Here is a 26,470-nt window from a genome sequence, read left to right as displayed (position 1 = left end):
GATTGTATGTGAGTGTGTGTGTGTGTGTGTAGAGTCAGTATGAATGTGTATGCATGTTATGTGTGTGTTGGAGAGTCAGTGTGCGTGGGTGTGTATAGAGACAGTTCAAAAATAGAAATAAAGGCTCAACTCAGATAGTCTGTGTAGCCATTCTGTTAGCTATTTAGCATTCTTATGGCTTGGGGATAGAAGCTGTTCAGGAGCCTGTTGGTGTCAGACGTACCAACCCTCTGTAGCGCCATCGAGGGCAGTGCTGTTGCCATGCCAAGCAGTGATGCAGCCAGTCAAGATGCTCTCAATTTTTGAGGATTTGAGGGCCCATGCCAAACATTTTCAACCTCCTGAGAGGGAAGAGGCGCTGTCGTGCCTTCTTCATGACTGTGCGTGTTTGAGTGGACCATTTAAAGTCCTTAGGGATTTGGACACTGAGGAACTTGTAGCTCTCGACCCACTCCACTGCAGCCCCGTCAATGTGGATGGGGGCCTGCTCACCCCCCTGTTTCCCCTTATTCAACAATTACATTTTAATCATTTAGCAGACGCTCTTATCCAGAGCGACTTACAGTAGTGAATGCATACATTTCATACATTTTTATTTATTTTAATTTTTTTTCTCTCCGTACTGGTCCCCCGTGGGAATCGAACCCACAACCCTGGCATTGCAAACACCATGCTCTACCAACTGAGCCACACATGACAATCAGCTCTTTGGAGAAGTTTTTATCCCAGCACCACACTTCCAGGTCACTGACCTCCTCCTTGTAGGCTGTCTCATCATCACCGGTGATCAAGTGTGCTACCGTCGTGTCGTCAGCAAACTTGATGATGGTGTTGGAGTTGTGCGTGGCCACACAGTCGTAGATGAACAGGGAGTACAGGAGGGGACTAAGCACGCACCCCTGTGGGGCTCCTATGTTGAAGGTCAGCATGGCGGATATGATGTTGACTACCCTCACCATCTGGGGTACGGCCCGTCAGGAAGTCCAGGATCCAGTTGCAGAGGGAGGTGTTCAGTCCCAGGGTCCTAAGCTTGGTAACGAGCTTTGAGGGCACTATGGTGTTGAACGCTGAGCTGTAGTCAATTAACAGCATTCTCAGGTGTTCCTCTTTTCTAGGTGGGCGAGGGCAGTGTGGAGTGCAATTGAGATTGTGTTGTCTATGGATCTGTTGGGGCGGTATGCAAATTGGAGTGGGCCTAGTGTGGCTGGGATGATGGAGTTGATGTGTGCCATAACGAGCCTCTCAAAGCACTTCATGTTTACAGATGTGAGTGCTACAGAGAGGTTGTCATTGTGGCATGAAGCATTAAAGTTCTTGGGAACAGGAATGATGGTGGTCAGCTTAAGACATGGGAGGATTACAGACTGGGACAAGGAGAGGTTGAAAATGACGGTGAATATGCCTGCCAGCTGATCTGCGCTTGCTCTGAGAACGCGTCCTGGAATACCGTCCGGCCCTGCGGCCCGTGTGTTGGCCTGATTCACGTCGGACTCGGAGAGAGCGAGGTCCTCTGGGTCGGTGGGGCCCCTCACGCACGGTACGGTGTTGTTATTGTCGAGGCGTGCATAAAATGCATTGAGTTCGTCCGGAAGAGTTGGGCAGATCACGGCTGGGTCTTCCTTTGTAATCTGTCATACTTGAGTAAAAGTAAAGATTACTTAATAGAAAATGACTCAAGTAAATAGACAAAGTGCCCTTACGTTGATGACTTATTGCAAATCCAATCACGTTGATTCAACGTAATCACATCAATTTTCGGGGTTGAAATTATGTGGAAACAATGTTGATTCACCCAGTTTTTGCCCAGTGGGATGGGTCTGATTATTGGTTCTGAGTTCTGCTTTCACCCTCAGTTCCGGTTCAGTTCTGGAGGAGACTCTGGACAGAAGGGACCTCAGGTGTCTGCTCAGGAGGCTCAGATGCAAGCCATCATGCAACAAGCCAGGGTAAGGGTTATGTACACTCACGCACACACACACACACACACACACACAATTGTGTATCTCTCTTACAGTGCTGTTTTCTCTCTCCAGCTTGCGATGCGTGGTCCTACTGGCCCTATGGGTTTGACTGGTAGATCTGGTCCTCTGGTACGTACCAAAGTCTTTCTCAGTTTCCACTCACAAACACACACACACACCACTGTCACGTACACAGCCTGAGGACAGCCTGAGGTGCTCATAGTTGATAAGATCCTATTGAAATTGTAATTCAGATGCTACAACAGTAATAGTGTTTTGGCTGTGGCCTGATTTGGGTCTACCATGACCTTTGTGTGACCTTATTGTGTTTGTCCTCCTCCCAGGGTTCTCCAGGTGTGGCTGGACTGAAGGGAGATTCTGGAGAGTCTGGTCCTCAGGTAAGACAGATGGAAGGTTCTAGACCACTAGAACCACTGAAGGTTCTAGACCACTGGAACCACTAGAACCACTATCCTGTCATCGCCAGCCCAAGTTCAGGGCTATGCTATAAACACAACTTACTTTGGTTCTTTTATTAGGGTTATTTTTTGGGGGGATTCTGTGGTAGGGTTCTCTTGTTGGGTTCTCCAGTAACATTGTTCATTGTTTCAGGGACCTCGTGGACCAATGGGTTCTCATGGACCCCTTGGGAAGCCTGGTAGAAGGGTAAGTGTAATTGCACTGGCATTTTAGTTTGGCATGCAGATTAGGATTGATTGTTTCATATATTGTATTGCTCTTGTGTTTTATGTTTACTGACTACTTCCTGCTGACCTCTTGACAGGTTGCCCTTGCAAAAGGTTTCTAACCTCAAAAGGCCTTTCCAGGTTAAATAAAGGTTAAATTAAAAAAATTAAAAAATAAAAAGGATTGTCCCCTTCAGGAAGGAGAGGGAAGTGATTGAAATGTAAGTGTTAGTGTTGCTAGGTGTTGTAAGGTCTATATATTCTGTGTTTCCAGGGACGTGCTGGATCTGACGGAGCCAGAGGCATGCCTGGTCAGACCGGAGCCAAGGGAGACAGAGGGTTCGATGGTTTAGCCGGACTTCCTGGTGAGAAGGGACACAGAGTAAGTCACACCTCTTTAAAAAAAAAAAAAAAAAAATCTACATTGTATTTTCTAGTCCAGTGTTTGTGTGTCTTTGCCAGTGTGATTGTCTGTGTGTGTCACTGATCTGTATTATGTCGGTTTATTTAGGGCGAAGCTGGTCCCCATGGACCTCCCGGACCCACAGGAGAGGATGGAGAGAGAGTAAGCACCACCACACGTCCTATCTCCCTCCCGACATCTCTTGTCATCTCTACCCAATTTTTCTCGCTCTCTATTTCTTCATCCTCCCACTCTGTGTGTATGCGTCCGTAGGTCAGTATGTCTGTGCGGTGTGTGTGTGTGTGTCTGCGTATGTGTGATTGGTAAGTGTGTGTGATCTAAGTGTCTGCCGTCAGTCATGAAAATCAGCCTCCTCCTCACATACTCCATCTCTCATCTCACACCACCACTCACTCCCCACCTGGCTCATCCTACTGTGCTACATCTGTACTCTCCTCCTTTCCCCTCCTTTCATACCTCCTCTCTCCATCGCCCTCTCTCCTCTACTCCAACCTCCCACTTCCTGTTCTGAACATGTCATTTCCTGTTTTCAGGGAGACGATGGAGAGATTGGGCCACGTGGTCTGCCTGGTGAGCCAGTAAGTGTTGACCTTTTTAAGATGTCCACCACCTTGTCATTTGGAATTTTTGGTATTTTATTAGGATCCCCAATAGCTGTTGCAAAAGCAGCAGCTACTCTTCCTGGGGTCCACACAAAACATGAAACATAATACAGAACATCAATAGACAAGAACAGCTCAAGGACAGAACTACATACATTTTTATAAAGGCACACGTAGCCTACATATCAATGTATACACACAAACTATCTAGGTCTAATAGGGGAGAGGCGTTGTGCCGTGAGGTGTTGCTTTATCTGTTTTTTTTAAACCAGGTTTGATGTTTATTTGAGCAATATGAAATGGAAGGAAGTTCCGTGCAATAAGGGCTCTATATAATACTGTACGCTTTCTTGAATTTGTTCTGATTTGGGGACTGTGAAAAGATCCCTGGTGGCATGTCTGGTGGGATAAGTGTGTGTGTCAGAGCTGTGTGTAAGGTGACTATGCAAACAATTTGAGATTTTCAACACTTTAATGTTTCTTATAAAAAATAACAAGTGATGCAGTCAGTCTCTCCTCAACTCTTAGCCAAGAGTGACTGGCATGCATAGTATTTATATCAGCCCTCTGATTACAATGAAGAGCAAGACGTGACGCTCTGTTCTGGTTCAGCTGCAGCTTAACTAGGTCTTTCCTTGCAGCACTCGACCACACGACTGGACAATAATCAAGATAAAACTAGAGCCTGCAGGACTTGCTTCTTGGAGTGTGGTGTCAAAAAAGCAGAGCATCTCTTTATTACGGCCAGACCTCTCCCCATCTTTACAACCATTGAATCTATATGTTTTGACCATGACAGTTTACAATCTAAGGTAACGCCAAGTAATTTAGTCTCAACTTGTTCAACAGCCTCACCATTCATTACCAGATTCAGCTGAGGTCTAGAACTTAGGGAATGATTTGTACCAAATACAATGCTCTTAGTTTTAGAGATGTTCAGGACCAGTTTATTACTGGCCACCCATTCCAAAACAGACTGCAACTCTTTGTTAAGGGTTTCAGTGACTTCATTAGCTGGGGTTGCTGATGCGTATATGGTTGAATCATCAGCATACACGGACACAAATGGTAAAAAATTTGTAAAAAATTGTCATTGTGACACTTGCATCTCAATAAAGCACGTGTTGACAGATACATTCTAGAAACAGGATTTGACATAAAGTCCAGCTAATGGTATATGCACACAGTCTTGTACACAGCGTTAGTTATTTAGCTTGCTACCTTATATGTGAATCTGAGGGTCGATTCCTCTTGTTCACAGCCTGGTTTCCTCACGGCTGGTGGACAGGCTCCTATACGTCTACGGACGAGCTTCCCTTCCTCTCTGACAGGATTTCCCCCTGCGGAGAGGAGAAATGAGACAGGCAGAGAGGAAGAGAGTTAGAGGAAGAGAGACTGGGAGAGAATCATTAGTGGTAAATTGTGTGGTGCAGTATTTCAGACATACCACCAGGGGGTGGTACAACTACTTGTTTTCTGAAATATACTTGCTGTGAGAGGAAGGTGCGTTGAGCCATGGCACTACGATACGACTGTTTGAGAGCATTGAAAAGAGCAGACATCAAGACGAGTGAAATCAGTCTAGGATGGTGCGGAGAGATTCAAGAAGCCTCAAGCATGTTTTAGATGAAAATCCATTATTCATTGTTGTGACAAGCAAATTGATATCTACATTTAACAAAATTCTATATTCATTTAGTAACTTTTGAAAAGGATCATGGTGTTGATGTTGTTTGAAACATATTTTTGATCAATTGTTTCTCTCTCTCTCCAGGGACCTCGTGGTTTGCTGGGACCAAAGGGACCTCAGGGACCTCCCGGACAACTTGTGAGTTTAGAATGCACGCACACAAACACGCACACACACATACCCACACACACAGTCGCACACACTTTCATTTCACACTCAAATTCAGATACAGATTTAGCAGATACGTCATCCCCATCGAGGGAATTCATTTCTGCAGCTCATAGCAAAACGAACAAAGTACAAAGTACAAGCAGAACAAAAATGATGTTTATTGTAACATACACCAGAAAGGTGCAGTGAAATGTGTTGTTTTACAGGGTCTGCCATAGTAGTACGGCGCCCCTGAAGCAAACTAGGGTTAAGTGCCTTGCTCAAGGGCACACCGGCAGATTTTTCATGACACCCACAGGGAAATACCACATACAACACCTCCACGACATCACAGGAGGTTGGTGGCACCTAATTGGGGAGGACAGGCTCAAGGTAATGGCTGGAGTGAAATTAGTGGAACGCTATCAAATGCGTCAAACACATGCTTTCCATGTGCTTGATGCCGTTCCGTTCGCTCCGGTCCAGACATTATTATGAGCCGTTCTCAGCAGCCTCCTGTTCACTTCATACATCAGATGATAAGAAGGGCTATGGCTATAGATATGAAGCTATGTATGTCTCCCACTTCACCTTCTCTACATCATTTGATGTGAGGGAAATCTCCCCTTGTCCCGATAGCATGTTGGTTCAGATTGGGGAAGGTATCTACAGCGTATACACAGTTGAAGTTGGAAGTTTACATACACCTTAGCCAAATACATTTAAACTCAGTTTTTCACAATTCCTGACGTTTAATCCTAGTAAGAATTCCTTGTCTTAGGTCAGTTAGGATCACCACTTTATTTTAAGAATGTGAAAGTCAGAATAATAGTAGAGAGAATGATTTATTTCAGCTTTAATTTTTTCCATCACATTCCCAGTGGGTCAGAAGTTTACATACACTCAATTAGTATTTTGTAGCATTGCCTTTAAATTGTTTAACTTGGGTCAAACGTTTCGGGTAGCCTTCCGTAAGCTTCCAACAATAAGTTGGGTGAATTTTGGCCCATTCCTCCTGACAGAGCTGGTGTAACTGAGTCAGGTTTGTAGGCCTCCTTGCTCACACACCTTTTCAGTTCTGCCCACAAATTGTCTATGGGATTGAGGTCAGGGCTTTGTGATGGCCAATCCAATACCTTGACTTTGTTGTCCTTAAGCCATTTTGCCACGATTTGGAAGTATGCTTGGGGTCATTGTCCATTTGGAAGACCCATTTGTGACCAAGCTTTAACTTCCTGACTGATGTCTTGAGATGTTGCTTCAATATATCCACATAATTTTGCTTCCTCATGATGCCATCTATTTTGTGAACTGCACCAGTCCCTCCGGCAGCATAGCACCCCCACAACATGATGCTGCCACCCCGTGTTTCACGGTTGGGATGGTGTTCTTCGGCTTGCAAGCCTCCCCCTTTTTCCTCCAAACATAACGATGGTCATTATGGCCAAACAGTTCTATTTTTGTTTCATCAAACCAGGGGACATTTCTCCAAAAAGTACAATCTTTGTCCCCGTGTGCAGCTGCAAACCGTAGTCTTATGGTGGTTTTGGAGCAGTGGCTTCTTCCTTGCTGAGTGGCCGTTCAGGTTATGTCGATATAGGACTTGTTTTACTGTGGATATAGTTACTTTTGTACCTGTTTCCTCCAGAATCTTCACAAGGTCCTTTGCTGTTGTTCTGGGATTGATTTGCACTTTTCGCACCAAAGTACATTCAGCTCTAGCCTCTTACATCTACACGTTCCGCTAGCGGAACGTCTGCTCCAATATCCAATGATGGGCGGGGCGCGAAATTCAAACTCCTCTAAATCCGAAAACTTACACTTTTCAAACATATGACTATGTTACAGCTATTTAAAGACAAGACTCTCCTTTATCTAACCAAACTGTCCGATTTCAAAAAGGCTTTACAGCGAAAGCAAAACATTAGATTATGTCAGCAGAGTACCCAGCCAGGAATAATCACACAGCCATTTTTCAAGCTAGCATATCATGTCACATAAACCCAAACCATATCTAAATGCAGCACTAACCTTTGATGATCTTCATCAGATGACACACCTAGGACATTGTGTTATACAATACATGCATGTCTGTTCAATCAAGTTCATATTTATATCAAAAACCAGCTTTTACATTAGCATGTGACGTTCAGAACTAGCATTCCCACCGAACACTTCCGGTGATTTTACTAAATTACTCACGATAAACGTTCACAAAAAGCATAACAATTATTTTAAGAATTATAGATACAGAACTCCTCTATGCACTCGATATGTCCGATTTTAAAATAGCTTTTCGGATGAAGCACATTTTGCAATAATGTAAGTACATAGCCCGGCGTTACAGGGCTAGCTATTTAGACACCCACCCAGTGTAGCCTTCACCAAAATCACATTTCCTATAAGAAAAATGTTCTTACCTTGCTTGTTCTTCATCAGAATACACTGCCAGGACTTCTACTTCAATAACAAATGTAGGTTTGGTCCCAAATAATCCATCGTTATATCCAAACAGCGACGTTTTGTTCGTGCGTTCTAGACACTATCCCAACGCTAAATCTCGGCCACGAGCATGACGCAAAATATGACAAAAAATTTCGAAATATTCCATTACCGTACTTCGAAGCATGTCAACCGCTGTTTAAAACCAATATTTATGCAATTTATCTCGTAGAGAAGCGATAATATTCCGACCGGGAATCTGCCTGTCTGTAAACTGAGGAAAAAACCGAAAGCCGGGGGCGGGGCGTGTCACGCGCCTAAGGCTTAGTCCATTGACTGACCACTCAGCATTTGCTCTCGTGTGCTTCAGCCAGGGCTTTGAATTACATCATTCCTGTTTTTCCCGGGCTGTGAGACTCCATTGTTGACGTGACAAGTGTCACGTAAGAGCAGAGATCCTTTGTAAACGATAGAGAGAATCAAGAAGGGCAAGAAATGTTCAGACAGGGTACTTCCTGAACAGAAGCATCTCAGGTTTTTGCCTGCCATAGGAGTTCTGTTATACTCACAGACACCATTCAAACAGTTTCAGAAACTTTGGAGTGTTTTCTCTCCAAAGCTAATAATTATATGCATATTCCAGTTTCTGGGCAGGACTAATAATCAGATTAAATCGGGTACGTTTTTTATCCAGCCGTGAAATTACTGCCCCCTAGATGTAAGAGGCTAGGAGACAGAACGAGTTTCCTTCCTGAGCGGTATGACTGGAATTTGGAATTTTCCAAGCTGTTTAAAGGCACAGTCAACTGAGTGTATGTAAACTTCTGACCCACTGGAATTGTGATACAGTGAGTTATAAGTGAAATAATCTGTCTGTAAACAATTGTTGGAAAAATTACTTGTGTCATGCACAAAGTAGATGTCCTAACCGACTTGCCAAAACTATAGTTTGTTAACAAGAAATTTGTGGAGTGGTTGAAAAACTAGATTTAATGACTCCAACCTTAGTGTATGTAAACTTCCGACTTCAACTGTATCTCAGTCTTTCACTGAAGCCCTCCCCATCTTTATGTCCTTATTCTCTGTGTGTTAACCTGAGAGTGTGCTTTATGCCTTGAATAGAGGCGTCATCTCATCTGTGTGTGTTACAGGGTGTGACTGGAATGGATGGCCACCCTGGACCCAAAGGAAACATTGTAAGTTCTGTAGCAGTGTGTAGAAACGATTGGCTCTATCTGCTTCTGACACACACCTCTCTCTCTCTCTCACACACACACACACACACACACACACACACACACACACACACACACACACACACACACACACACACACACACACACACACACACACACACACACACACACACTGGCTCAATCTATCCCCCAGGCTCACACCATTTCCTTACCTTGCTTCCAGTCTATTTCCCCATCAAATGCACACTGTTGTTTCATAAAGACCCATTCACTTACTCCCACACTCCCACAGTGTGAAGACTCTCTTGTCATCTAATGAAGAATAGACCGAATGTACTGTCCTGTTAGAGTCAAGTACTCCATGGCCATCTGTGTTATTCCGGGACCATTTAGTAGGAGCAGTGTATCCATAATGAGAGAATGCCTGGCTGGAGAAGACAGTGTCTCCGCTGGGGATGCTCCAATTAGGGAGCGAGATGGAAGATCCACAGTCTTTTTCCCAGCCGCTCCGAACAGGGAACGTAATTGATTGTCAATTATCTGGGAGGCGTTTGAGTTTGAGGTTCAGCATTTACTTTCATTAGGAGAGAGTGTGTGTGAAGGAGACTGAGAGAGTGTGTGTGTGTGTGTGTGTGTGTGAGAGAGGGGAGGTGTTTATGTGTTTGTTTGAAAGAGAGAGGTTGAGAGCAGGTTGTGTGTGCGTGTGCGTGTGCGCGTGTTCCCTCCAGCTAGAAAAGGCTACAAAAACACACCAACCTTGGGAGTGATGTCTGTGTGGAAGAAAGTAATAATGTGGTGATATTGACTCAATCAAAAGTCCACTCACTACACCACATTCTTCATGAATTTACACTGCGCTATGTTCGAGTGCCGGCATTTAGTCGTCTACCTCTTAACGCTGCACTGTCCTCATGTGTCAGACCGACACCTAGCGATGTCCTGTGGATGAATGTGAACGAGGTGTTGTCTCCATCATAGGGACCCCAAGGAGAGCCTGGCCCCAGTGGACAGCAAGGAAACCCTGGTGCTCAGGTCAGTATGATCATGTTAGGATTCCTATTGGACAGGGTATGAGATTACAGCCTTCATGTGGTTCGACGTTGTATGGTCATGCCCACTATGGCATTTTGACATTAGTCCATTGGTTGGATTGTCTGTCACTCTTGGACGTTCCTGTCTCATCCTCCAGTGAGTTTGTGCTGACAATGTCCGTCCTCTCTCTCTACAGGGACTTCCAGGTCCTCAGGGAGCCATCGGGCCCCCTGGAGATAAGGTAAGGGCCCTAGCCCCTGGCCACTTAAAACATATAACTACACCATTATGGGATGTGAGCAGTATTGTGGCTCCACTGTCTGTCATCTGAGTATCTCTGACTTCCCCTCTCTCCTTTTCCACTCTCCACAGGGTCCTACCGGAAAACCAGGACTGCCAGGAATGCCCGGAGCTGACGGACCCCCGGTAAGTGTGTGAACTAACTCTCCCGGACACACTCCCCACCTCCTCGCAGCGAACACCTGTGCTGTCGCCAGGTGGTCCATGGAAGATGGCAGGTGGTGGGTGGGAGAGAGAGAGAGAGAAAGGAATGTGTGTGTGTGCATGTGACAGACAGAGTGAGAAAGTGAGTGCGAGAAAGAGTGGAAGTAAGGAAGACGGAATGGAAGAGAGAGCGAGAGCTCGATGAGAGCAGCGTCTGTCGCTGTATTCCCCCATGAAGTCCCGTGATCCTCCTTGGCTTTGATATCTGTGTAGAGTGGAAATGCCACTCGCTCCCTCTTTCAACTCCCTTCTTCTCCCCCTCTCCCCTTTTCTCTGTTCTATTTGCTGCCTCTTAGTCTTCATCCACCCCCTCTCTCTCTCTCTCTCTCTCCCTCTTCCCCTCTTTCTTCTGTCGACTTCTATTTTCTGCCGCTTAAGTCTCCTCTCATCCCTCTCTCTCTCTCTCTCTCTCTCTCTCTCTCTCTCTCTCTCTCCTGAAACCCTATCAGTGGATATATTATATCTTGGTTATCTCGAGGGAACAAAATCAATTTCCCTCAGCCCCTTTTTTTCCACCCGACATGCTAAGTGGTGTGTGTGTGTGTGGTGTGTGTGGTATGTGTTGAAACTGAAAGCTTTTGAAGATGCTCTATAATGGTCCATAGTGGTTGTAAAATATACTGGGCGTTAAAGAGACATCCCAAATGAGATTGAACTCTGAAGGCTTTTATTCCAAATGGCCCTTTTTCCCACTGTCATACAGTACATCCTGGCTTTGTTTTACTGTGTAATAGGCTGTAGTGTTTTATGATCGCGTGCTAATTATCCCGGGACTACCGTTCATTTTACTGTTAATAATTCATAGGGTCACCCTGGAAAGGAAGGACCCAACGGAGAGAAAGGACATTTGGTAAGCTTCTTCTTCTTTTTATTGTGTTCTTGTTCGTTGTTTTTGTTTTTTATCAGGATCTGTTTCTCCCTTTGTCTTTTATTTGTCGTTCTTGCTCTCTCTTTCTCTCTGATTCTCTCTCTCTCTCTCTGTATCTCTCTGCCTCTTTCTCACTCGCTGTATTTTTCTCTCGTATTCTTCACCTGGATTTTTGACATTGAATTTACATAAATGTAAATGACTCTCTGTAACAAGCTTCCATCCACACATGTATCTTCTCGCAGGGTCCCACTGGCTCTCAAGGCCCAATCGGTTATCCCGGTCCCCGAGGCGTGAAGGTGAGTTTTACGCCCCAATGTCTCATCCACCCCCCCCCCCCCCCGGCCTAATTAACTCCTAATACACTACCCCATCCTTGGAGCACATGATATCAATGGCGCTCTCCCATTGGTCTGATCTGTCATTAGGTAAAGCGGTCTAATCCTTAGTCCCACTGTCTTTTGAATGCTAATAGTAATGAACTGAAACTGCACTTTTGTATGCAACAAAATAGGCCTAGTTAGCGGCTCTGCTGTTTCATACTCTGTGTGGACCAGACATAATGTTAGAGTAGGATTTTGGACTGAACAAACCCCCCCCCCCATCTGTGACATGCGGATGGAGTCAATATTACAGGAAATCAGAAACCGGTTTTCCCCCAATTACCCTCTGTTACCTTATTTAGGCTCGTAAACCAGCGCCGCTCATCATAGCTCAGTTGAGAGGGTCAGGGTTGATGGGTCGCGTGGCTGAGATAAGCACGCGTGGCTGTAGCTCGCACTCTCTCTGTGGCCCTGGGAGCGATCCCACTGCCGCTTGATCCTCAGTAATGACTAGCTGAGTTAAGCAGAGATGCATGAAGGCAGGCGGACTCCCATCAAATGGCCCCTCCAGAGAGGGGTTAAGGGGCCAAATGAATTACACCACCCACTGACTATGTGTGTGAGGCTGGCGGATGCTCATGCCTCTTGGCGTGTGCTCTCCAAAAGCGCTCCCCAGCAGTTAGCCTCTGCGGGTTGGAGACAACGGGCTCGGTGACTGATGCTGGTTTAATGAAAGTACAACCAATGTATATGGGAGTAAAGATGGATATAGGAGGAGAAGGATGCTATTGGTTTCCAGCACCACAGGGCACCATTCTGCTCCTATACTTTAAAGTTACACCCCATGCGAATAGCTTTGTTATCATCGAGCTTCAATCGAGATCATTCTTTATTGAGTTGAATGAGAAACGGCATACTTAGTTATCTTTCAGCCTTAGTTGAGTGTTTTAAGCGTTCAGATCCAGTTCAGTGTTGATACTAATGAAGCCCCAGTTGGTAGAGTGTGGTTGATGTTGGCCTTAAAGCACCGTGCTTCAGACATACATGCTCACTAACCTCTATGTCTCTCTCTGTCTCTCCCTGTCTCTCACTCTCTCTCTCTCTCTCTCTCTGTCTCTCTCTCTGTCTCTGTGTTTTTCTCTCTCTCTGTATGTGTTTTTCTCTCTCTCTGTCTCTTCCTGTCTTTCTCTCTCTGTGTCTGTGTTTGTGTGTGTCTCTCTCTGTCTCTGTGTGTGTGTGTGTGTGTGTCTCTCTCTCTCTGTCTCTGTGTGCGTCTCTCTCTCTCTTTCTCTCTTTCTCTCTGCCTTTGCCTACCAGGGAGCCGATGGAGTACGAGGCCTGAAAGGAGGAAAGGGTGAAAAGGTACGATATTAGCGTGCGTGCGTGTCCGATCTTCTGTTAGAGTTGCCAAACGAAAAATGCATCAGTCACACATGATAATAATGACAGCGATGATGGTTCTAACAATAATGGTGATGATGAAGGTGACGATAAGGATGATGGTATATGTGGCCGAATCCCATACGTCAGGCTGTCCTACTTCTCTTCAGGGAAAATAAGATCTAGAGTTTCTATGGCAACAGGGACTGCTCAAAGCAATTTTACAGGTGTGTGTGAGAGAGAGAGATGTGTGTTTTTTTTTGTGTTCACACACGTTTGTTTGTGAATGCCTCCGTGAGGGCGGATATGGCTTTTCACTGCTCTCCAAAACAAATGACCACATTCTCAACACCTTTTCTGTCTCCCCCCCTCCTTTGTCTCGTTCCTTTCTTTCTTTCTCTCAGGGAGAAGATGGATTCCCTGGCTTCAAGGGAGATATGGGAATCAAGGGTGACAGGGTGAGGCATTTATTTTTTGTTCTAGTTTTTTGTTGTTGTCAAATGCTGTCCACATATCTGGACGTCTCAGTACATAATATCCAACAGAGTTTAAGCAAATACTTTCGTCAGTCTGGCAGGGATTTAGTGTTCCTTTGACAGGCTTATGGTGAAGGGTACAGTAAAACCCAGTTTGACTTTGAAAAGCGATGGAAACATTAGGCTAGTTGTCATTGGCTAGTTGTCATTGGCTAGTTGTCATTGGCTGAGGATTTTGGCTAGTGCACAGTTGGTCCTAAAGTTCTCTGGTCCAATAGGAGGTGACCTTTACTTAAACTATTCAATGGTATTGATCCCCCACTGTCTCGCTGCCCCCCCCCCCCCCGATTGGCCCGAAGTCACTGTGACTGCTGAGTCACTGTGGAATTATGGGTAATGAGCAAGCACTGACCAAACGTCTCTGTTGCCAGTTCTGTGTGTGTGTGTGTGTGTGTGTGTGTGTGTGTGTGTGTGTGTGTGTGAGCTGTTTCCGTTTGCGTGTGTGTGTTCCTATCAATCCCCCTCTTCCATCTCTCCAATTACCTCTTGACGTCTAGCCGACCTCTCTGAGATTAATAGAACAGAGAACTGGCAGGTAAAGCCAGAAATAGAAGCCCTCTCAAAGCGAACAATGTCAGTCAGAGATTTACGTTAGACTGTTCAAGTCACCTCAATACCCGTCAACAGGGAGACACAAGGAGCAGATCTGGCCCCTACTTTAAGCACAATACCCTCAACCCCTGAACAGGCCATCTTGAGAGAGAGAGAGATAGATAGAGAGAGAGACAGTGATGAGAGAGAAATCGATGAGAGGAGCTTAAACCCCTTCAAAACAGAGAGTGCGAAAAAGACGAGGGGCTTCAGCCTGTCTTCCTCTGGAGATGTAGCAGATGGGGAAGAGAGGAGGGGAGAGGGATTTTAGAGGGGGAAGAGAGGAGAAGAGAGGGGGATTTGAGAGGGAGAAGAGAGGGGGATTTGAGAGGGGGAAGAGAGGGGGATTTCAGAGGGGGAAGAGAGGAGAAGAGAGAGGGATTTGAGAGGGGGAAGAGAGGAGAAGAGAGAGGGATTTGAGAGGGGGAAGAAAGGAGACTTGATGGGGGAAGAGAGGAATTTGAGAGGAGAAGAGAGAGGGATTTGAGAGGGGGAAGCGAGGAGATGAGAGATGGATTTGAGAGGGGGAAGAAAGGAGAAGAGAGAGGGATTTGAGAGGAGAGGAGAGGAGAGGAGAGGAGGCAGGAGGCTCCCGGCATGGACCGGAATGTAATTGTCTACTTGTGTTGCGTGCTTATGAGTGTGCGTGCTTTAGAGAGCGAGAACTGAGTCTGTTTGATTAACTTTTTAGCATGAGTTACAATGTGTGAGTGTCAAGCTGGAAGAGACAGAGTTTTTGTGATTACTGTGATGTGTTTGTGCATATGTAAGTGGGCACATATGTGTGAAGTGTGTGTGTGTGTGACGGCGAGTCTACGGGGGACTGTTCATGGTCCACTGGGTCGGCACGGTAACGACAAATTGTCAGAGACAGTTTGTACCCTGCCTTTTAGAGTTGTGCTCTGCCTCATAGCAGCCTCAGCACAGCACCACTAACCCACCAGAGGATGAATACACGTAAAGAGGGAGGAAATAAAAGTCCTCTTATATCACACAGTCAGCTTGACAGACAGACAGACAGACAGACAGACAGACAGACAGACAGACAGACAGACAGACAGAGCAGGGGAAATGGCCTCATTTGATTCCTTAAGCAGTTACAGAGCATCAGAGACTGAGCTGCTCGACACTCACTGTCTGAAGGGCTGGACCTGGAGGAGCAGGTGAAACGGGGACTGAAACGGCGCGAGGATGAGACGGTGTCATGACTGAAACGGGGACTGAAACGGCGCGAGGATGAGACGGTGTCATGACTGAAACGGGGACTGAAACGGCGCGAGGATGAGACGGTGTCATGACTGAAACGGGGACTGAAACGGCGCGAGGATGAGACGGTGTCATGACTGAAACGGGGACTGAAACGGCGCGAGGATGAGACGGTGTCATGACTGAAACGGGGACTGAAACGGCGCGAGGATGAGACGGTGTCATGACTGAAACGGGGACTGAAACGGCGCGAGGATGAGACGGTGTCATGACTGAAACGGGGACTGAAACGGCGCGAGAATGAGACGGTGTCATGACTGAAACGGGGACAGAAACGGCGCGAGGATGAGACGGTGTCATGACTGAAACGGGGACTGAAACGGCGTGAGGATGAGACGGTGTCATGACTGAAACGGGGACTGAAACGGCGTGAGGATGAGACGATGTCATGACTGAAAATGTGTTTGGAACAATCTGAGGATGATATTTCAGTTTGCTGGGCCTGTAAGAGCAGGTGTCATGACAGTGACTGGTGTGATGTGGGTATGGTAGTGCATTCTGAAGGACCTGGGAAGTAGGTGTCATGGCTCTATGATAGGACATGACACGATACACTCGTGGAAAAAAGGGTTCCAAAAGGGTTCTTTGGCTGTCCGCATACGAGAACCATTTTGGTTCCAGGTAAAACCCTTTTGGGGTCCAGGTAGAATTCTCTGTGAAAAGGGTTCTATATGGAACCAAAAACAGTTATTTAAAGAGTTCTCCAATGGAGAAAACCCCCCAAAACTTTTAGGTTCTAGATATCACCTTTTGTCTAAGAGTCTACGTTAAGATAGAAGATATGGTATGATTCGGTTAGTAAATCAATGCCACAATACGTGAATCTCAGATACAACATGATACTCTGAGTATGACACAATATGAGATTCCCCTGAAAACCTGGTTATGTGTTATCCAGGGTGAGCTGGGACCTGCAGGACCCAGAGGAGAGGACGGACCTGAGGGGCCCAAGGGTCGCTCCGGTCTCCCTGGAGATGCTGGCCCTCTCGGACCCAACGGCGAAAAGGTGAGTCGTCTTTGCCCTTGTGACAAACTTCACATTCACTGTAAGTAATGGTAACCAACTCCTCATACACTGTAAAACCAAGTGTTTAGGATCTGAACACATAACTCAACACTTTTCTGTAACAATTCTTAAACACAACAAGGCATTTAGAATTTCAATGAGAACACGTCACAGTGTTTAAACCTGCAGGTCACAATACGCTGGATGGTGAAGTGAATAGTAATTCCTATCGGAATATAGGCAACAATTGGAATATTTTTAGCACCTACAACCTGCACTCAGAATGACTGCTATGGTGAAATAGTTACCAAACAATACTTAAACCATTGAAACTGGAACAACCATCTCAGTAATGGGTGCAATAACTCCAACCCCCTTACAGATTGTATTAGTTTAGAAAAATGTATACGATCAATCGATCAATATGTATGAGGAAACATAGATATTAAAACAACTATTCTAAAAATCAACCTGCAACAAAGCATGCTGGGAAATATGATAACGTGGCCCCTCCCACGTACTCTGAGAGACAATAAGAAAGTAAACACTAGTGTTTCAAATATGAACACTTAGTAGATATATTGTTCTTCTGGTTGGAAACTGACAGGAAAAAGCTGACTATCATGTTTAATATTGCATTCTAAACGCCTGTGTTTAAGATGAGAACACTTGTTGGCAAATTTAAATGCCACATTTTTTAGTTTTAAACACTGACTATACACATGTAGGGTATTTTCTATCTATAACCAGTGAAACACTGGAGTGACTTATTTCTATTAATTTAAACAAGGACAATTCGTTTTATAGCTTTAAGACAAAGTAGTTGCGAGATATTTAATTTTCCTTAGTATAGTGTGTCTCTCTCTACTGTAATTTAGTAAATGTGAATCAGAATAATTTAATAGAATTCCCCAGAGAAACTATCTTAAGAAGTGGAACATAGAGAGAGACAGTTTCCTCTTCCCACTTCCAGCCCACATCTAGCAGGATGAGGGTGTAAACAAAACAGATTGGCCTGACCCAGAAAAGGGGGGAATGGAAAAGAAAGGAAAATAGATGGAGGAGATACACCCATGACATTCAAGCAAAGTCACTTTGTGACAACTGAAGATGTACAAAAAGGCTTTATAAATTAATGTGTTTCATTGATTGATCTACTGATGGTGACTTTGTTTTGTGTTCCTCTCTCTCAGGGCAAACTGGGTGTTCCAGGGTTGCCAGGATACCCCGGAAGACAAGGGCCAAAGGTAAGTCCCCTTTTCCTCCCAGAATCCCTTTCTTTCTCTATCTTTATCACGGTGGACACTTCAAGGAGACACATCTGAAGGCCCCCTTGATTGAACATGGCGTTATTGATGGACTGGTCTGACTGCCCAGAGGGGCACCGCTCTGACGCAGGCGGGGCGCAGGGAGGTCATGTTTGAACCTCCCTGATCAAAGGGGGCAGGATTTAGCCATGCTTTTTGGTGTCAGACAGACGCCCACTGAACGAGCGCTACCCAAAATGCGTCGCTGCTGCCTACAACAGCACTTTCACTTTACACCGCTCAACGTCTTTGTTGCTCGCCTTTGACGGACATGGGATTTAATCTCTTTTGCCTCTCTCTCTCTCTCTCTCTCTCTCTCTATCCCTCCTTTCTTTTTATCAACACAGGGATCTCAGGGATTCCAAGGCTTCCCCGGAGCCAACGGAGAGAAAGGAGCAAGGGTAGGTCAGAGAAAAGCGCACCTGTCAAAGTTTTGGTGCTTAGTGTTAGTATCCTTACGTTTGAAGTTATAGTTGCATATCTGCTCTACATACCTACAAAACATCTCTGTGGATGTTTGAGCCGGCCCAGTGCATTTCACTTTGAAGTTTTAGTCTATCCACCCCTTAGAGTTTTGGATCAATACTGAATCAGACCAATGGAGAGGGGGTTTATTGTCTCTCTAGTGCGAATTCAAAAGACACAGGGGCCTTTAGTCAACGGGAAGAAGATTAAACCAAGGACAAAAAGACTGTTGTATTCCTTCTTCATTACCATCCTCACATAAGAGCATTGAAAATCACCACAAAAGGTAATTTATCACATTGTACAGTACTCGGCGCAGTGTTTCATTTTCTTTTAAAAGAGACGGGTCGTTCGTTTGGTCTGGAGAGTAATGCTTTGTTTTGTGTTCCTCAGCGTATGATACAGAAAGCTTTTCATCTTCTGTTGCTTAAACATGAGACTTTATGAGGCAGAAAGCCTAACTCTTCGACGTAGAGCGATGGTCGTCACATTACCATTAGTTTCATTGCTGTCGTTTGTAAATCGAAAAACCCACACACAGCCATAATCCTTTTCTTCGTTCATTTGACGTACAGTAAGGAAATACGGCCTCATATTGCTCTGAAATTGTGGGAAAATGTCTTATTATATAGCACTGTTTTGCCGATCTACCTCACTGTTCTCTCGCCCAATAACAGTTTTGAATATGTAAAGCCATGAATCTAGTTTCATTATGAAAAATGTTTTCAAATTTAAAACGTATATAAACATCTTGGCCTTTGTTCGCTCCCATGAGACAAAGAAGAAGAAAGAGTCACCATAGATAGGTCAATACATTCTATTTAAATTTAAGTCATTTAGCAGACACTCTCATCTAGAGGGACCCAGAGCGACGGTTGAATGAGGAATAGGTCTACATGTTAGTTGAAGTAGCCATGGTGACAGTGAGAATGGGACCTATTTATGCTACATGTCTAGTTGATCTGATTGGTTAGATAGGTCAGGGCGGTCTCAAATTCATTACCATGGCGACCTGTGACCTCTGCCCTCTGTATTTGTTATGGCTCCTCACAGGGACTTGCAGGGAAGGCTGGCCCAAGAGGACAGAGAGGACCAACGGTAAGTCTACTGCCTCTTTGACCTCCACTATCCACTGGCGATATACTGTAGGTATGTCCAGGTGACACAGGTTATGGTTTATTACCTTGACCCTCCAATAGGAAGTTAAGTGAATGAAAGGAGAACATCCTCTAATGGTGAAGGATATCTTCAGAGTGTTGTATCTACTTTATTGGTATTCCTCCCTCCTGACGTTCCTCCTCTTTTTCTTTCTCTCCTCCCAGGGACCTCGTGGAGAGAGGGGACCAAGGGGACCAACAGGAAAAGCTGGACCAAAGGTGAATTAGGGTGCCTTCCAATATGACATGGCTGACGTAATGCCTCACTATCATACAGTGGTATGACCTTGTCTGTCATTGGCTGAGTCTATTCTGACCACTTCCTGTTTCCTTGCTGTCTCCCAGGGTACCTCAGGAAGTGACGGACCTCCAGGACCTCCCGGTGAGAGGGTATGTACTAGAGCATCCCTCATGAAAATACATATTCATCTATATCAATATGATCCATTTCCAATAGTGGTTATTGATAACTGATTGATTGATAACTGATTGATTGACTGTATCGTCTGCTTGTGTGTTTCAGGGTCTTCCAGGGCCTCAGGGACCAACAGGATTCCCCGGACCAAAGGGCCCACCCGTAAGACACCCCCCCCCAAAAAAACAAAATGACAACACAACACTTGAACACACAAACACAAATGCCTTTCCTCTGTTTAAGTCTATAGTGTTTTAACGGTGGACTAGTGCGTATGTGTAGCATTACTGAGGTTATCTTTCTGTGTTTTCAGGGCCCCGCTGGGAAAGATGGTCTGCCCGGACACCCTGGACAGAGAGGAGAGACTGTGAGTGATCACGCTGTTGTTGTGGTCCTGTCCCTAGTGTCATAGGCCAGAGTTTCACTTCTCCCGAACCTTATACATACAACCTTTTTATACCGCTCTTATTCTCTCGTCTCCTCGCAGGGTTTCCAAGGCAAGACTGGCCCACCTGGACCCCCAGGAGTGGTCGGACCTCAGGTGAGTTCCGTCACGCACCGCCACCATACAAACACACACGTATCCCGCTGTATCATATCTCTCTGTGATACTGGGAGGAAAAACACACCCAATACAATACCTTTCAGTGGACTGGCCTCGTCAACAGGTGCACAGATCGTGTCTGTATAGGCGTAGTAGCTGACTGATGAGCTAATAAGTAGCGTGGCGCGACTCGCATCGTGTCAACGCGGTCTGCACTCTGAACCAGTCCCCGATTAGAAGGAGAGGATGGAAACCAGAAGTGTTCGGCCAAGCTACTAAGATTATTTCTGATTGTGGGCAGGATGTGTAGGGTGTCACAAGAGTGTGATAAGGATGACTTACAGGTGTCGTAAGTGAGTTTTAGCTGTGTCATAGTGAGTTTTAGCTGTGTTTGTTGTGCACCCAGAAGGGATTTTCTCCTATCCGTATCTAGTTAGAGGTGACTGTCAGAGTGTTGTTTATCCTCTTAGATATTAGCACTAGGCTGTTCATTCATTATGCATGCTTAGTCAACAGCCATTTCCACCCAAGAGCTTCTCTCCTAATGCTAATTGAGAACATTACATGCATTGATGCTATTATTCTGACAGATGGATGACGCCTTCATGGAGTGACTAGCGAATACCGGGGGTTGGCTGCCTCCCACTCTCTCACACTCTGTCACCCTGTACTCATACTGTGCAAACACCCTGATTCACTTTGTTGTCTTATTCATGTTATCGCACTCTCTCTTTCTCTCTGTTTCTCTCTCTCTCTTTCTCTCTCTCTCTCTCTCTCTCCATCCACAGGGCCCCACAGGTGAGACTGGTCCAATGGGAGAACGTGGCCACCCCGGACCCCCAGGCCCACCCGGTGAACAGGGTCTTCCTGGATCTGCTGGTAAAGAGGGAGCTAAGGGTGACCCAGGTCCCGCTGGCCCGGCTGGTAAGGACGGTCCCCCTGGTCTGAGAGGGTTCCCAGGAGAGAGAGGTCTACCCGGACCAGTGGTAAGTAGCACACACCTCACATAATTTCTGTCTTATCTCTGTTCGGGATAAATACGATTCAGATCAATCCCCCCCCCCAAAAAAATTGCTGCCTTTGTTGTGTTAACCTGAGGAGGTTCCCACACCAGGATTCTGGGATAGATAAAGGGGGTGCTTCCTCTAAAGGTTTGTGTCTCTCTGTCTCTCTCAACAGGGGGCTCACGGCCTGAAAGGGAATGAAGGCCCCAACGGCCCACCTGGACCTGCTGTGAGTACAGATGACTAACACACGGCCACCAACATCCTCTCTTCAACTCTTACTCCCTGTACTTCTGTCGGTTACACTCGCCATCAATATTTCTCTCTCCGTCGTGCCATCGTTATCTCTCTTTCTTTGTTCTATTTTTCTCTCTTTTTATTTCGTGCACACACTTACTGTGGGAATAAGGTTCATAGCTAAGCGCATCAGTTGTATTAAGATGAAGCACGTCATGTGTCAGTGATATTCATAGTTTGTTCATTAGTTATGCAAATCTGGTTTCCAGCTACTTAGTAGATTTACGTGATGTTCAGATTCTACTCTAAACACGTTGTATGTACCTATCAAGGCACAAGGCGAGACCCAAATGCAGACACAGGAGGCAGTTAGTTGGAGTCTTACAATGTTTATTAATCCAAAGAGGTAGGCAAGAGAATGGTTGTGGACAGGCAAAAGGTCAAAACCAGATTAGAGTCCAGGAGGTACAGGCTCGTGGTCAAGGCAGGAAGAATGGTCAGGCAGGCGGGTACAAAGTCCAGAAACAGGCAAGGGTCAAAACCAGGAGGACTAGAAAAAGGAGAATGCAAAAAGCAGGAGCACGGGAAAACCACCGGTTGACTTGGAAACATACAAGACCAACTGGCACAGAGAGACAGGAAACGCAGGGATAAATACACTGGGGAAAATAAGCAACACCTGGAGTGAGGTGGAGATAATCACAAGGACAGGTGAAACAGATCAGGGCGTGACAGTACCTGATGTAGACTAGTACGCCCTGGATTTACAGAAAGTGTAGAGGTATCAAGGTAGTGCCAATGTAGTTCAATAACGGCAGAGCCATGTATTTAGATGGGGAATATAATGTCTAGATTGAGCATTATGTAACATTTACATGACACTACAAAAATTCCATGGCAGCCATGTTAACGCCCTATTAACATCACATGTAAGAACAATGTTTGAAAATCTTAAAGTTGCCCAACTCTCTAAATGTATGGCTCTGGTTTCAGGTAGTACAAGTAGCGAGCTGTAGTGACCGTGTCTCTCCCTGTGTTCTAGGGTTCCCCTGGTGAGCGTGGTCCTGCTGGCACAGCCGGACCCACCGGACTCCCCGGACGACCAGGACCTCAGGGACCCCCAGGACCCGCAGGAGAGAAGGGTGGACCGGTAAGACCCAGTTCAGTTCAGCCTGGTTCTGGCCACATCACTAGTTCAAACATAAAGTCTGTTGTTGGGAAACAAATGTATTTCTCTCAGCTACGGTATATCCCAGGGCTGTCTTAGCCTCCTCGTTTGAATTGATCTGTTGTACAGTACAGCAGTTGTTCGCGTCAATTCCATTCTAATTCAATCAATTCAGGAAGTAAACATTTGGATCATTTGGAATGGATCCCAACCCTGCAGTACATTAAGTCTCTCCAGATGAGAATATCTGGTACATGACTGAAATTGAATGGAATGTAATATGCTGTACAAATGTGTTATAGGGAGAGAAAGGACCACAAGGCCCCGCTGGTAGAGACGGTGTCCAGGGACCGGTGGGTCTGCCCGGCCCCGCTGGACCTCTTGGAGCCCCAGGAGAGGATGGAGACAAGGTGGGTTGGCTCGCTGAGGGAAGAGTAGTGTGTGTGTGGGTGGGTGGGTGGGTGTGGGTGTGCGACTGAATGTATATAAAAATGATCACTTATGTGCTCACGCACAGAAAAACACACTCGACGTGATGATTTAGATCATAGTCAGAACGTGTCTGGGCTTCCGTATTCCGACCCTTTCCTTAGGGGTGTTGACAGGAAGTGTTTTCCCTGGCTTACAGCTCTTTAAGTCTTTACTGCTGACAGAAAGCTGAACCAGTTATGTTGCTCAATTTTCTATTTTTCAGATGGTAGAGAGATGACCTGCTATTAGTATGCAGACTCACAGACAGGAAGAAAAACTCTCCTACACACTGAGACACACTGAGACACACTGAGACAGAGAGAGATAGCGAGATAAACATTTGTGTGAAGATCAGCTGTAATTGAATCTCTTGGGAGGACTGAGGTGTTTGACATTCCGATAGAGAGACACACACACATGACACAGACACACACAAAGAAGATCTCACTGACATTATCCACAGTCTCATCATAAGGCCTCTACCATTAGGAACGGAGAGGAGAACTCCACGGCCTTTATTAGCGGAAGTAAAGGAGAATATATTTGTATTTCATTTCAGAAGCAATAACCACGTGACCAGCTATCCTCTGGGCTGGCTTAGCGAGTCTGATTCAATGTGTTCCCATCATTTCAAACAGGATGTGAATGCATTTGAATATGCCTAACGTTGTGATGTGCTGGTGTCATTGCAAAGAAGGTGCGAATAGGATCCGTGACAGGCTGCTAGTCATTTGTCACAGAGAGACAACAAACCCGTTCGAGCATGTGACTCTTAGTTATGACAGTGTGTCAGCAAGTTATATTTCAAGGTGACAATGACATATCAAAAGCCCCGAGACCTGTCTTATATCCCTGCCAAGTGCACGGTCACACACAAATCTTAATTTAGATCAGAGGAGGCTGGTGGGAGGAGCTATAGGAGGACGGGGCTCATTGTGATGGCCGGAATGGAATGGAAGAGTCAAACATGTGCTTTCCATACGTTTAATGTGTTTGATACCGTTCCATACATTCCATTCCGGTATTTATAATGAGCCCACCCACCTATAGCGCCTCCCACCAGCCTCCTCTGATTTAGATGAACACACAAACTCAACAGGATGAAAGTGAGTTAACGCAACGGGATTCATTGAGTTGTGTTGACTGGCGTTGTCGTCTTTGTTTCTATCACCAGGGGGAGATTGGAGAGCCAGGTCAGAAGGGAAGCAAAGGAGACAAAGGAGAACATGGTCCACCTGGTCCTACTGGTCCCCAAGGCCCAGTTGGAGCGCCTGGTCCTGCTGTAAGTATCCAGCTGAACCCCCACAGTTTATTAGATCTGGAGGCGACCATTGTATATATGATGTCACTTCCTGCCACTGTCTTCTGGCCTACAGTATATGCTAACGCTTAGCCCCCATGCTCCTTCTCTTTCTCCTCTCCTGCCTCCCTCTCTCGCGCTTGCTCAACCCCTAAACCCCCGTCTCTCTCTTTATTTATCTCTGTCTTCCTCTCCCTGCTCCTCCTCTCCTTCTCCTCTCTCTCTCGGGTGTGTAGGGAGCTGATGGAGAGCCCGGTCCCAGAGGTCAGCAGGGTCTGTTTGGCCAGAAGGGAGATGAAGGAGCCAGAGGATTCAACGGACCCCCAGGCCCAGTGGGACTGCAGGTCATAACCACCGCCAGAACCAGAGACATGGCACCCTATTCCCTATTTAGTGCACTGATTTTGGACCACGGCCAATAGGGCTCTGTTGTTGTGATTGTGACTGACGTCATTGTCTTGTCTGACTGCAGGGATTGCCCGGTCCCGGCGGCGAGAAGGGAGAAACCGGAGACGTTGGTCAGATGGTAAGATTTCCTAATATCCTTTTACAATATACCTATAGAGTTGAATGAAATAGAACAGAATACTAATGCACAATGAATTTAGCACTGTCAGATTACTATATATATGATCCTATTTTATTCCTATGTGTGTGTGTGATGACTCATCACTCCTTCTCTCCTTCCCTTCTAGGGTCCTCCCGGTCCCCCTGGCCCCAGAGGCCCCTCCGGACCCCCAGGAGCTGATGGCCCTCAGGGACCCCCTGGTGGTATTGGAAACCCCGGTGCTGTTGGAGTGAAGGTAAGGTCCCCCTGTTAATACCCTTCACCTCAATGTAGAACCCTTTCATAGTATGCTTAAAGAGAGATTGCGCCTAAAAAAGCATATTTGAAAATGGCCTATGTGGCATCGATATGAGTCAGAAACTTTTATTCTAGTTTCAAAATGTAGTACAAAGTGTAAATATGATCATTTTGGTCATACAGTCAGTCTCATCCAAAACTGAATTACGCAATGCAGGGTACCGTAACAGTTTTCCCTGGGTTGGTTTTATTTTAATCCTGCCCACATGCCCACAGCTGGGAACACCCAAGTAATCATCAATTCAGAGCGCAGCTGCACATGACCTGATCATAATGCCCATGGTCAATTCGATTTGACATTCGATATTCCTATGGGATTAGTTAGGAGCCATCAGTAAATTACACAATGTACATGAGAAAATATTTGAAAAAGGTCAATAGCTCCGAATTTCAATTACTTAAAAACCTCAAACCAACTATAAATTGTAGAAATTAATTTACAAATATTGAAAGCATTTAATGAGACACTTAACAGATGTGCAACATTTAAAATATTGTCCCATTTACATTGTGTAATTTATTGACAGTCCCTAACTATCCCCTCAGTTATGGTTGCTAGCATTTCTTAATGAACCAAATCTAAGAGCCAAATCTAAAATGATGCCAAATCAGGAAGTGCAGCTTCCTACCACTCGGCTTAGACCTTTTGGCTCTTCTAGTACTTTGAGATATACATAACAGAGGACTCGGACAGTATTGGGATGCATAGTTGTTACATATCTGTTCCTGCAGAGAAAATGCCCATGGTTTACATCAGTCCAGAGTCGATGGCAAGATCTATTTACAATGTTGCTGAACTCAGAGACAAAAATTGTCTCATCTTTCTGTGTAACGCTGGTTTAAAGTATCAACAAGACACAGATATGCTTACTGTGCAAGA

The 26,470-nt window shown here is 45.6% G+C and overlaps 1 protein-coding gene across 2 annotated transcripts in view; it reads left to right on the top strand.

Moving 5' to 3' along the window:
• LOC115203847 (collagen alpha-1(XI) chain) overlaps positions 1-26,470 on the top strand; it is a 142,126-nt gene that overhangs the window by 97,059 nt on the left and 18,597 nt on the right. For both annotated transcript variants that reach the window (XM_029768881.1, XM_029768880.1), the window contains exons 13-45: positions 1,854-1,946; positions 2,034-2,090; positions 2,306-2,359; positions 2,574-2,627; positions 2,922-3,029; positions 3,159-3,212; positions 3,605-3,649; positions 5,448-5,501; positions 9,107-9,151; positions 10,130-10,183; positions 10,380-10,424; positions 10,556-10,609; positions 11,493-11,537; positions 11,801-11,854; positions 13,196-13,240; positions 13,663-13,716; positions 16,550-16,657; positions 17,851-17,904; positions 18,312-18,365; positions 19,483-19,527; positions 19,752-19,805; positions 19,932-19,976; positions 20,110-20,163; positions 20,315-20,368; positions 20,489-20,542; positions 21,334-21,531; positions 21,725-21,778; positions 22,829-22,936; positions 23,257-23,364; positions 24,600-24,707; positions 24,962-25,069; positions 25,198-25,251; positions 25,421-25,528. In XM_029768881.1, coding sequence (XP_029624741.1) covers positions 1,854-1,946; positions 2,034-2,090; positions 2,306-2,359; positions 2,574-2,627; positions 2,922-3,029; positions 3,159-3,212; positions 3,605-3,649; positions 5,448-5,501; positions 9,107-9,151; positions 10,130-10,183; positions 10,380-10,424; positions 10,556-10,609; positions 11,493-11,537; positions 11,801-11,854; positions 13,196-13,240; positions 13,663-13,716; positions 16,550-16,657; positions 17,851-17,904; positions 18,312-18,365; positions 19,483-19,527; positions 19,752-19,805; positions 19,932-19,976; positions 20,110-20,163; positions 20,315-20,368; positions 20,489-20,542; positions 21,334-21,531; positions 21,725-21,778; positions 22,829-22,936; positions 23,257-23,364; positions 24,600-24,707; positions 24,962-25,069; positions 25,198-25,251; positions 25,421-25,528 — 2,283 coding nt within the window. The remainder of the gene's footprint in view (positions 1-1,853; positions 1,947-2,033; positions 2,091-2,305; positions 2,360-2,573; positions 2,628-2,921; positions 3,030-3,158; positions 3,213-3,604; positions 3,650-5,447; positions 5,502-9,106; positions 9,152-10,129; positions 10,184-10,379; positions 10,425-10,555; positions 10,610-11,492; positions 11,538-11,800; positions 11,855-13,195; positions 13,241-13,662; positions 13,717-16,549; positions 16,658-17,850; positions 17,905-18,311; positions 18,366-19,482; positions 19,528-19,751; positions 19,806-19,931; positions 19,977-20,109; positions 20,164-20,314; positions 20,369-20,488; positions 20,543-21,333; positions 21,532-21,724; positions 21,779-22,828; positions 22,937-23,256; positions 23,365-24,599; positions 24,708-24,961; positions 25,070-25,197; positions 25,252-25,420; positions 25,529-26,470) is intronic.

Source organism: Salmo trutta, chromosome 12, assembly GCF_901001165.1.
Source record: "Salmo trutta chromosome 12, fSalTru1.1, whole genome shotgun sequence".
Lineage (NCBI taxonomy): Eukaryota > Metazoa > Chordata > Actinopteri > Salmoniformes > Salmonidae > Salmo > Salmo trutta.
Note: the sequence above shows the minus strand (reverse complement) of the source record. Positions and strands in the feature narration are given on the sequence as shown.